This window comes from Salvelinus alpinus, chromosome 12 (genome assembly GCF_045679555.1).
Source record: "Salvelinus alpinus chromosome 12, SLU_Salpinus.1, whole genome shotgun sequence".
Lineage (NCBI taxonomy): Eukaryota > Metazoa > Chordata > Actinopteri > Salmoniformes > Salmonidae > Salvelinus > Salvelinus alpinus.
In genome coordinates, this window is record NC_092097.1 from 2,337,936 (window position 1) to 2,350,446 (window position 12,511).

Below are 12,511 nucleotides of genomic sequence, written 5' to 3' on the forward strand. Positions count from 1 at the left end.
CAGAAGAAAGAAATCTGTCTATCGAGCAATAATCACCTTCACTGGGGATGACAAGTATGTACGGCGTGGTATTTTGTCCCCTACCTATTACCACTAAGAACAAGGTTTATAATTCCCGGTCAGCATGCATGAGAGAAACAAAGAAACAAAGAAAATGTTTCTAAAAAAAGTCGCCTTCATCGTTTCAATTTCACATTTAGCACAGTAGTAGGAAAAAAATCAAGTACTATTGCTAAAACACCGTGAAGAAAACTATGGGCAGTATGATTATACAGTATATATAGATGGTGGAATATATTAATTTCAACAAGCGTCTGATAGCTTCCATTAAAGGGAAAAGGCCAAGTAGTAGAAGTGCTTCTAATAGCATCTTCGGCTCTAAAAATCTACTTCAGAGGAATATTTTAGAGGTTTGATTCTCAGTGCATGTGAATGGGACATTGGAATGCAAACATTGGTATTAACCGTTGATTCTGACTGGAAGAAGGATAAAAGGAGATGGAGTAAAAAATGGAAAAAAACACAAAATATGTTTGAACTTTGTGGCAGTTTCGCTCCAAAATTGAACTTCAACTTTTATGGTGTCCACATTAGGACAACCTCAATCTCAGCAACATTTCCTTGGTTTAGCGAACAAGAAGCTCAAGAATCCCATGTTAACAATTACTATTATTCAATTCTATACAGTATAAAACTATCAAATCCATTCATATTGAAACAATCAAGCCGTGTATTTGTACTTGAACAGATGAAGGGTCACAAGGTTTAAAATGCATGTTTTTTTCCCCCAAAGCAGACACACAATCAGTGTGCCTACAAGTATAGACTCCAATCACCATAAAGAGCTCAATTCATAACAGACGGATGGTAAGAGAAAAGAAAGGAAAGAGCTGATGAGGATAAATGTTTGACACAGACAAAAGAAAACAGGAAAATGAACAACTAAATAAGAAGATTATCGTCAATGCACAAATGTATGTATGTCTAAAAAGATAAGCAGCAACTTAAAACGAAAATGGGAGGAAATCAAACAGAATAATTCAATGGTATGAAATGGGTGAACCGTTTTGAGTTTTTGTCACCATCCATTACATTAATGGAGGTTGTCCTACGATACTACTGATCCTTAATGTGTCCTTTTATAAAGATGGTTCGGAGAAAAGAAAAGAAGTGGAATGGAGAGTAAAAGAAAAGCTGCACAGAATCTTGGACTGTATAGACCGTAACCATGCAGGTTCAACACTGAAAAGGATTGTGGGGCTTGTGGTCACATATGCCTTTAAAATAGGGAAAGTCTAACTCTATGCAGGTGCACATATACCACTCTCAATACAATTAGCATTCATTGGGCCGCGTCGTTGTTAAACATGTATATCTCTGATTTCATTGCATCAAGTCATTTACTTCCTACGCGTGGAAAATATAAGAAGAGTTCTCGTACCTTTAGTGGCCAGTCTCACACAGTTGATTTTGGTTTCCTGAGAAGACAGAGACAGACATAGTTGTTCAATTATATTGTCACAACACAGTGATGTCCATCACTCTTGTCACGTTCCACTGGACTTGGGGCTGAACTATAACAAGACGGCACAAGAGAAGAATAGGGATGGGGAAAGGGTTCAGAAATACAGACATTTCAGTCATAGTAATGTGTACACTTAAAAACTGCTGACCCCTAAAGCAGTAAGAGCATTTGTGCTCCAAATGGCATCCACAAGATCAGTTGTGGGTCTCAACCTTTTTTGGTTACCATACCCCGTAAGTACCCCCTCATGTGCATTTTACCAGTAGTCCTACTGTATGTTCTTATAGCACCACTATAGCATTTGATTGAATGAAGCTATTTCTCTCCGTCAACTTTAAACTCGGATTTCACATGAAGTTAAGAAAACCTAGCCCTATATCTAGGTGGATGGCTTTACGTCCCAGACTTCGTGTGGAGAAAAGCTATTAGCGAAACGCTAAACCAACCACTGAAACGACATCTATCATTGAGAGAAATAATTGTCATATCTGTGTGTGTGCTGCACTCAGGGCTGGCTGTCAGTCTGTTATTAGCGAAAGGCTCCGTAAAAGGATCTATACAGAGCCAACATCGCAGCTCAGGGCCTGTCACACAGCCACACAGATGCTGCCATCGTTCATCACCCTCTCTGCTTCTCTTCCTCCATCCATTTCTCTCTTTACCTCCCCCTATCTCAATATCCCCCCATCCCTATATTTCCAGTCCTCGACCATCTCTAAAATAGGTCCCCAAATGGACCTCAGAGTGAGGAGATTAGTTACCCCGGCAACAATAATCTTGGCAAATAATTTTTCACTGCAAATGGCCATGTTAAATAAACTTTGAGGAAACCATCCCAGCAGACAGGGACGTCCTGAGGACATTCGGCGACGTTCCCATTAGGTTCCTTGAGAGTTTTGGCATGACGCTATCCCTCTGACGTTCCGAGAACGTCCCATAATGGTCCCAAGGGAACGTTCTCTAGGGGACCTTTGTCTAGTTCCCTGTAAGTTCCCAGGACGTCACTAAGGATCATGTCAGGACCTTTTTAGGACCTTTTTAGGACCTTTCATTTGACTAGTTCACAGGACGTCATGTGATGGTCCCTCTGGGAACGTTCTCAAGGGGACCCTGGAAGTTTTTGTCTAGTTCCCGGTTTGTCCGGGGGACGTCACCTGATGGTCTCAAAGAAACATTCTCCCCAAGGCATGTGGTCCATCAAGGCCCTGATTGGTGAACCAATGATCAATTCACAGCTCTTTGTCTTTTGGTAATGGTACAGTGGTTGCTCCACAAAATTTTTCGCGATTATGCTGTGGTACTTTGTGGTTTAGTATGGTACCCTGGGTCAACACTTCATTGCTCCAGACCAGCGCAGAGGGAGTTAGAGCACTGATTATGCTTTTGGGTCCTACTGTGTCTCTAGCTGACAATGAGTGGGTGGCATAAACCTAAATAGAATCTGATAATTGTGCACGACTTCAGTATTACTTACTAAAACTGTTGCTAGACTAAAGTTTTTAGTATTTTATTTTGTTAGGATTATTTTGCTCTTACTGTAGTAGTGTAGCCCACTCCCGGCCGGTCACGTTGTACAGCGCCTGAGATGCCCAACGTTCTGTCACTGCATAGCAGTGCAAGCTGTGTTGCTACAGATGCTGGTTCAATACCCGTGCCGCCCTCAATTGGGTGACCCATGAGATGACTGTAGGTTTTTGGTTTCTTGCCCTCTAAAAACATAAATAAATAATTCTAAATAACAAACTGCCTTTATTTACAAATTAGTAACAATGTCTCACCCCATGTTCAAGAATGGACATTTTCTCGCTCATTTTACGTTATTTGAAAACTAAATAATCTCCAAAATATTGTTATTTTTTAAACAATGCGATTATTATTATTATTAATTTAGAATTATATAAAAGCCCCTTGGATATTCTCACATATACAGTGGGGAGAACAAGTATTTGATACACTGCCGATTTTGCAGGTTTTCCTACTTACAAAGCATGTAGAGGTCTGTAATTTTTATAATAGGTACACTTCAACTGTGAGAGACGGATTCTAAAACAAAAATCCAGAAAATCACATTGTATGATTTTTAAGTAATTAATTTGCATTTTATTGCATGACATAAGTATTTGATCACCTACCAACCAGTAAGAATTCCAGCTCTCACAGACCTGTTAGTTTTTCTTTAAGAAGCTCTCCTGTTCTCCACTCATTACCTGTATTAACTGCACCTGTTTGAACTCGTTACCTGTATAAAAGACACCTGTCAAAACACATTCAATCAAACAGACTCCAACCTCTCCACAATGGCCAAGACCAGAGAGCTGTGTAAGGACATCAGGGATAAAATTGTAGACCTGCACAAAGCTGGGATGGGCTACAGGACAATAGGCAAGCAGCTTGGTGAGAAGGCAACAACTGTTGGCGCAATTATTAGAAAATGGAAGAAGTTCAAGATGACGGTCAATCATCCTCGGTCTGGGGATCCATGCAAGATCTCACCTCATGGGGCATCAATGATCATGAGGAAGGTGAGGTATCAGCCCAGAACTACACGGCAGGACCTGGTCAATGACCTGAAGAGAGCTGAGACCACAGTCTCAAAGAAAACCATTAGAAACACACTACGCCGTCATGGATTAAAATCCTGCAGCGCACGCAAGTTCCTCCTGCTCAAGCCAGCGCATGTCCAGGCCCGTCTGAAGTTTGCCAATGACCATCTGGATGATCCAGAGGAGGAATGGGAGAAGGTCATGTGGTCTGATGAGACAAAAATAGAGCTTTTTGGTCTAAACTCCACTCGCCGTGTTTGGAGGAAGAAGAAGGATGAGTACGACCCCAAGAACACCATCCCAACCTTGAAGCATGGAGGTGGAAACATCATTCTTTGGGGATGCTTTTCTGCAAAGGGGACAGGACGACTGCACCGTATTGAGGGGAGGATGGATGGGGCCATGTATCGCGAGATCTTGGCCAACAACCTCCTTCCCTCAGTAAGAGCATTGAAGATGGGTCGTGGCTGGGTCTTCCAGCATGACAACGACCCGAAACACACAGCCAGGGCAACTAAGGAGTGGCTCCGTAAGAAGCATCTCAAGGTCCTGGAGTGGCCTAGCCAGTCTCCAGACCTGAACCCAATAGAAAATCTTTGGAGGGAGCTGAAAGTCCGTATTGCCCAGCGACAGCCCCGAAACCTGAAGGATCTGGAGAAGGTCTGTATGGAGGAGTGGGCCAAAATCCCTGCTGCAGTGTGTGCAAACCTGGTCAAGAACTACAGGAAACCTATGATCTCTGTAATTGCAAACAAAGGTTTCTGTACCAAATATTAAGTTCTGCTTTTCTGATGTATCAAATACTTATGTCATGCAATAAAATGCAAATTAATTACTTAAAAATCATACAATGTGATTTTCTGGATTTTTGTTTTAGATTCCGTCTCTCACAGTTGAAGTGTACATATGATAAAAATTACAGACCTCTACATGCTTTGTAAGTAGGAAAACCTGCAAAATCAACAGTGTATCAAATACTTGTTCTCCCCACTGTATATGATTAACCCTGTTATTAGCAGGACAGTATATATTGCTCATATTGGTCATGGCTCCCGAGTGGCGCACAATGGGATTGCCTTGCAGTTCTCCAGCTGTATCCACTGAAAGCGCATAAGGTTCAAGGCACGCGGGCAGGGGGCACAGGATGGGTCGCAGAGCCACGCACAGAAGATGGACCTAGCCCATGGGGAAGGGAGGAGGAGGACCCCCACCCCGCTACACTGGGAACAACAGAGCAGCACTTTAAGGGACATTGCACTAATAATGGCGCTGACTAGGGAAACGTTCCCACTGTTTTTAGTGCCAGTCTGGATGTTCAAACTGAAACAATGTAACTAATAATGGCATCTTTATGTTTTGTTAATAAAATAATCATAAAAATACTCTTTTAAAATGACAATGTTTATTTAGTTATGGATTCATAACGAATTACTACGGGAATAAATATCACTGAAATACAGAAATATTGGAACAAAGTTGTCTAATGAAAGTAAACAAATGGTTGCTTACTGGAAAATACTCTTTCAAACGCCGGTTTCAAACAACGGTCACGTTGTACACCGCTATTATGGCTATTAGCAGGTAGCTAGACAATGGACTTGCCTAGAAGGAGGGTAGGGGGAGAATTCTATCGTCAAATGTATTTCTAAGTTAGGTTGGCTGTATCACAACCGGCCCGTGATTGGTTGCAATTTCAGTTTAATCCACCAGAAAAGACAAAACAAATAATACCCCAAAAAGTATTATTATGCATCACATCCGACCGTGATTGGGAGTCCCATAGGGCGGTGCACAATTGGCCCAGTGTTTCTCTCCCTCGAAAAAATAAATACATGTTTTTGCCTTTACAAATATTATTTTGGCCTTTATTCAGATTATAATCGCTCACTTATCGTTATATATTATCAAGTTGATGGCACAGTCATATAGCGGCACCTACACAAAGCTGAGTGACTCACTCATTCATGGCTTTGGATCAAAATAAATAAGCACCAACATTCTTTCTGATAGTCTTTAATAAAGAAATGTTTTGGTTATCCTGACCTGGACACCATGTACAGTATTATAATAGCCCATTATGTGCTATTAGCAAGACAATATGCCTTTACCAACACCTCTCTGTATTTTGATACAGAACTTTGTGGATGGGGCCTCCCCAGTGGCACAGCTATCAAAGTCACAGCAATTCAAAATGCGCTGCTACAGATACCCATGCCGGCCGCCACCCGGAGACCCATGAGGCGGCTTTTGGTTTTAATTTAGAATCCTCTAATCCTCTATATGTAATTATTGGCGGAGAATCACGTCATATTTTCCGATATACTCTAGGCCTACCGTAGGCGGCATGAGTCTCACTAGTGTTGAGTAATGTGCTGTTAAAAGTGGTGTAGGTCTTATTTATTTAACTTCTCTAGGATAGGGAGCAGCATTTTCACTTTTGGATAAATAGCGTGCCCAATTTGAACTTCCTTCTACTCATCCCCAGAATATAAGATATGAATATTATTAGTGGATTTGGATAGAAAACTCTGAAGTTTCTAAAACTGTTTGAATCATGTCTGTGAGTATCACAGAACTTATGTAGCAGGCAAAACCCTGAGGACTAACCATTCAGATTTCTTTTTTTTTAGGTCACCGTCTGTTCAATGAGTTTTCATTGGGATACTAGATTTCTAATCAACCTGTTTGCAGTTCCTACCACTTCCACTGGATGTCACCAGTCTTTGGAAATAGGTTGAGGTTATTCCTTTGTGCAATGAAGAAGAACGGCCATCAGGAATCAGTGTAACGTTATGTGTACTGTTTGAGAGTTGCGCAAGACTAGAAAAGTATCGTTAGTTTGTGGTCATCCTCTATTGAAAACAGATAGACCTATCTTCAATTTGATCGATTAATAATATCCTCTTATGGCTCAAATATCAGCAGTGAGTATCAGCAGTGGAAAGAGGTGGCCATTTCAAACGGCCTCGTACTCAATTCTTGTTCTTACAATATGCATATTATTATTACTTTTGGATAGAAAACACTGTCTAGTTTCTAAAACAGGTTTAATTATTTCTCTAAGTGAAACATAACTCTTTTTACAGCCCATTTTCTGTAAAAAGTGAAATTTCCAAGAAGCTATGTCTCTCTTCAAGATACTCTCTATAAAAGGCCTTGGCACTTAGGACTGTAGAAACACGTCACACGCCTTCCCCTGGATGTCATGCGGAAGTGAGAGAAGAAATGACTTGATTATCTCTGTCAGGGACTGAAAACAACATCTTGGAGTGATAAGTGCGCACTTAATTTTTTTTTCTGGGCGCGAAGTAGGAACTGGACTGCGCTCCTGGAAAACACTCGTTATAGGTGAATATGACCTCCAGGTTCGATTTTATTTGATACATGTCACAATATCATCCTAAAGTATGTTTTTTCAATATACTTTAATTATATTATTGAAATTTATTCTGGACTTTAGACGTGATGCGACGCAAGAATTTTGTCAAGACGGAGAGGTTAGCACGGCATGGCCAGTGTGCCATGCTAATTCAAGAGGGACATCGTTCGTTCTAGGTCCAAATGAACACGGTTCTGAACAAAGGACCCTTTGGAGAACATTCTGATGGAAAATCAACAAAGATAAGGACCCAATTTGGGATGCTTTTTCATATATCTGTCGAACTGTGCTATCGCTAGCGTTTGACTAGAATCAATGCTGCTGTGTGTTAGCTATTGTAGTAAGCTAATATAACGATATATTGTGTTTTCGGTGTAAAACACTTCAGAAATCGGAAATATTGTCTGTATTCACAAGATCTTTCTCTTTCATTAGCTATCCACCATATATTTCTCTGAAATGTTTTTTGATGTATAATTAGTATTTGACGTTGGTGTCTGTATTTTCTCTGGCTACTCCCGTGCGATTTCTGACTGTAGCTATGATGGTGGCTAAGATGGTAGCAGTAATGTAAAACTGATTTATAGCTAAAATACGCAAATTCTTTGAACAAAACATAGATTTATTGTGTAACATGTTATAGGACTGTCATCTGAGGGAGTTTTTTCTAGGTTATTTAGGTTGGTTCTAGGTTATTTAGGTTGGTTCTAGGTTAGTTTGGTTAGCTTTGTGCATGCTACTTGCATGCTACCGTTGCTGTGAAAAATGTCTGTCTGTCTTTTGTATTTGGTGGTGAGCTAACATAAATATATGTGGTGTTTTCGCTGTAAAACACTTCAGAAATCGGAAATATTGTCTGTATTCACAAGATCTTTCTCTTTCATTAGCTATCCACCATATATTTCTCTGAAATGTTTTCTGATGTGTAATTAGTAGTTGACGTTGGTGTCTGTATTTTCTCTGGCTACTCCCGTGCGATTTCTGACTGTAGCTATGATGGTAGCAGTAATGTAAAACTGATTTATAGCTAAAATATGCAATTTTTTTTAACAAAACATAGATTTATTGTGTAACATGTTATAGGACTGTCATCTGAGGTAGTTTTTTCTAGGTTATTTAGGTTGGTTTTAGGTTAGTTAGGTTGGCTTGTGCATGCTACTTCATCCTACTTGTGCTGTGAAAAATGTCTGTCCTCTTTTTTATTTGGTGGTGAGCTAACATAAATATATGTGGTGTTTTCTCTGTAAAACATTAAAAAAATCGGACATGTTGGCTGGATTGACAAGATGTTTATCTTTCAAATGCTGTATTGGACTTGTTAATGTGTTTAAGTTAAATATTTAAAAAAAAATTGATTTTGAATTTCGCGCCCTGCACTTGAAATGGCTGTTGTCATATTGTGCCCGGTGTCGGGCTTGCAGCCTGAAGAAGTTTTAACGTTTACAAATACCTTAAGTTGTATTCCAAAAGTAGTTTGAAATGTTTTAGCAAAGTTTAGAGGTAATTTTTGAGATATTTTGTAGTGACGTTGCGCAAATTGGAAGCTGTTTTTTTCTGGATCAAACGCGCCAAATAAATGGACATTTTGGACATATATGGACGGAATTAATCGAACAAAAGGACCATTTGTGATGTTTATGAGACATAAAGGCATGATTTATATTTTATTTCTGCGTTTTGTGTTGCGCCTGCAGGGTTGAAATATGCTACACTCTCTTTGTTTACTGTTGTGCTATCATCAGATAATAGCATCTTATGCTTTCGCCGAAAAGCCTTTTTGAAATCTGACATGTTGGCTGGTTTCACAACGAGTGTAGCTTTAATTTGGTATCTTATATGTGTGATTTAATGAAAGTTTGATTTTATATCATTTTTATTTTATTTGGCGCTCTACATTTTCCCCGGATATTGGCCAAGTGGGACGCAAGCGTCCCACATATCCCAGAGAGGTTAAAGAGAATATTGAAGTTAGAAGCAATAGGATTTGAAGCAATAGCCTACAATTATTTTAGCACCGTTTCGCACTGCTCGGAGTCAAGCATGGGGACTGGTCTTGATAAATCAATGAGATTTTTATTTTCACTGAATCTCCATTTGGGTATTGGTTACACTACAATTAGAAATGTTATGCTCTTAGTGTAACCTTTATTTAACTAGGCAAGTCAGTGCAGAACAAATTCTCATTTACAAGGACAGCCTACTCCTTCCTCCCCATCGGGGAATTGAACCCTGTACTCCTGACCGTCATGTTGTACAGCACCATATTTTCCTACAGCGCCATATTTTCCGTTCCATCCTAACGAAACCCAGAGGGTTTTTCGTTTTTCGTGGAATAGAAACACCATAATATTAATCAAATTAATTAAGCAAAATTTCTTAAAATCAGTCCCATATACTATGTTCTTAGAAAAAAAGGTTTTAAATTCTCTAGTACAGCCACTATTGAAGGCTATCAAATGCTTCTAAAAGATGCCCTTTGGTGGTCAAACCAGCACTAACTAGCATGGTACCAGAGGTTGGCACTTAAATAACGTGCCATAGAATTCTGCGGCACCACATAAGCTGTGCTGCAGTAGGCTGCACCTTTTAAAGCACGAACCACTGTAGGGACACCCACACAAACAAACAGAGCTTTTAACAATGTTTTCAACTTACATATTTGACACAATTTGCAGTGGTGTAAAATACTTAAGTAAACATAATTTAAAGTACTACTTAAGTCATTTTTTGGATATCTGTACTTTACTGTACTATTTATATTTTTGACTACTTTTACTTCACTACATTCCTAAAAAATATAATGTACTTTTTACTCCATACATTTTCCCTGATACCCAAAAGTACTCATTACATTTTCAATGCTTAGCAGGACAGGAAAAATATCCAATTCACGTACTTATCAAGAGAACATCCCCGGTCATCCCTACTGCCACTGATCTGGTGGACTCACTAAACACACATGCTTCATTTGTAAATGATGTCTGAGTGCTGGCTATCCATTAAAAAAATATAATAATTAACGGTGCCATCTGGTTTGAATAATATTTTTGAATTTGAAATTATTCATAATTTTACTTTTGAAATGTAAGTACAGTATATTTTAGCAATTACATTTACTTTCAATACTTAAGTATATGTTAGCTTTTACTCAAGTAGTATTTTACTGGGTGAATTTCACTTTTACTGAAGTATGACAATTGGGTATTTTTTCCACCACTGACAATTTGACATATGTTTATTCATACAGTAATTATTATTTAATTTCCGAGTGAGAAGTTTAGTTACCCCAGCAACAATTATATTGGAAAATCATATTTCACTGCAAATGGCCATGTTAAATAACCTTTGAGGAAATCATCCTAACAAACGGGACGTCCTGAGGACATTCAGCAACTTTCCAATTAGGTCCCTTAAGGGTTTCAGCATGACGTTATCCCTCTGACATTCTGGGATTTGAACCCACAACCGCTTGGTTCATGACATTCCAATTTTCCTGATACACCACCATTTCTGTATCGATGACTGATTTCACCTGTAGGCATATTCCTACACTTGGCACTTCAAAGTAAATCTCAGCTCTGCTAAAAATACACTCAAGAATAACTATTATATGTATCATAGTGATTCAGCAGTAACATGAAAACAGAATAATATGCCCCACCAACATTAAACAACTACACTAAAAACCCAAACTCAAATTGCTGAAATAAGTAAATGAAATCGATGAGAGAATAGTCAGATTAACTGATAATTAGTGCAGATTTAGTGCAGATGGCACTCTTTTGTTTAGTGCAAATATGTATTATAGGTAATGAATGTGTAGTGGACTTCTGAAATTCTGCAGACTTTGTGGCGCAGCAGAAAGAAAAGAATACCCCAAAATCCAGAGGTTGTACATTCAAATACAAGGTGGGGTCATGTTGAAAAATGTGTACTAAGTGATCATGTCAAATATCATTGTCATTGTTTAGAGATTCTTACACTATTTTAGCTGAACAGTGTAGCACTTACTTTAAAACCCCGATGCCATTTCAGTACTTTACTTATAATGGTTTGGGACCTGGGACAATCTGTTGAGATTCAGGGGATCATGATGCAACGTCCAAATAACTTCCTAAAGAAGTCCTTGCGGGAGTCCCTGGGACAAACCGGGAACTATACAAAACCTCCAGGGTATCATGACACTGACTGAGTGTCCCAGGACAAGACAGACCCAACGTCAGACTGTCAATCATAACAATAACACTACTGAACTAACTTTTCCAAAGCTCATTTTCAATTTACTCCCTGTTTTTCTCATTTTCTTGCTCTGCAAAGAAAACTCAACAGATTGAACAGCGTCTTGGATAAACGAGCAGACCGACAGAAGAGAGGGGAGGTGACCAGTGCAAGGCTATATACCAGTGCAGGGCTATATATATACTCCAAGCTTCGTCAGGCAAGCTGACAAGGCTTAAATAACAGGAGTACATCACTTAAACAAAGTGACAGCTGAGCTTTGCCTTTTGCCCCTCTAGTCCAATAAGGCAGTGACAAACTGTCAAGCACTTTTTTAGGATGATTCCGGGCTAGCAGAGGAGGAGGAAAAAATATGTCACTCCAGGCAGTCCAATCCATTATTTGACCGATTCACTGAGTTTGAGTGACAAGCCTTCGCTGGATTAGGACACATTATTAAACCAAATATGACAGGCATTAGACAATTTGCTTTTTCAAATAATCACATTGATTTTTAAAAATCCTCTGAGTATTACATCTCGTTTTCACATTTTATCAGTCAGGTAAGGCTATGTGGAGTTGGAGGATTTATAAAATGATGTGTGACTTGAAAATACTTTGTTATCCCTCATACTACCAACGTATTTTGCATGCATGGATAACCAACTGGGGTCATTTTAAAACTATTGGAAAAAGCAACAATCATAGCAAAATATAAAACATTTAACATTGACATAAGACATTTATATAATGTTATCTGAAAAAAAAGAAGACTTATTTGAGCAAAATTACAATTAATTACTGGTAAATAAAAATGTATGTCAAACCTACTAATCCCTTTGAAAA

General features: G+C 39.0%; 1 protein-coding gene across 8 annotated transcripts in view; it reads right to left on the reverse strand.

Moving 5' to 3' along the window:
* LOC139535357 (receptor-type tyrosine-protein phosphatase T) overlaps positions 1 to 12,511 on the reverse strand; it is a 504,254-nt gene that overhangs the window by 170,047 nt on the left and 321,696 nt on the right. For 5 of the 8 annotated variants that reach the window (XM_071334697.1, XM_071334695.1, XM_071334698.1 and 2 more), the window contains exon 13: positions 1,442 to 1,478. In XM_071334697.1, coding sequence (XP_071190798.1) covers positions 1,442 to 1,478 — 37 coding nt within the window. Of the gene's footprint in view, positions 1 to 36; positions 94 to 1,441; positions 1,479 to 12,511 lie in introns of all 8 variants that reach the window. The other 3 variants (XM_071334692.1, XM_071334691.1, XM_071334696.1) reach the window with 1 other exon arrangement.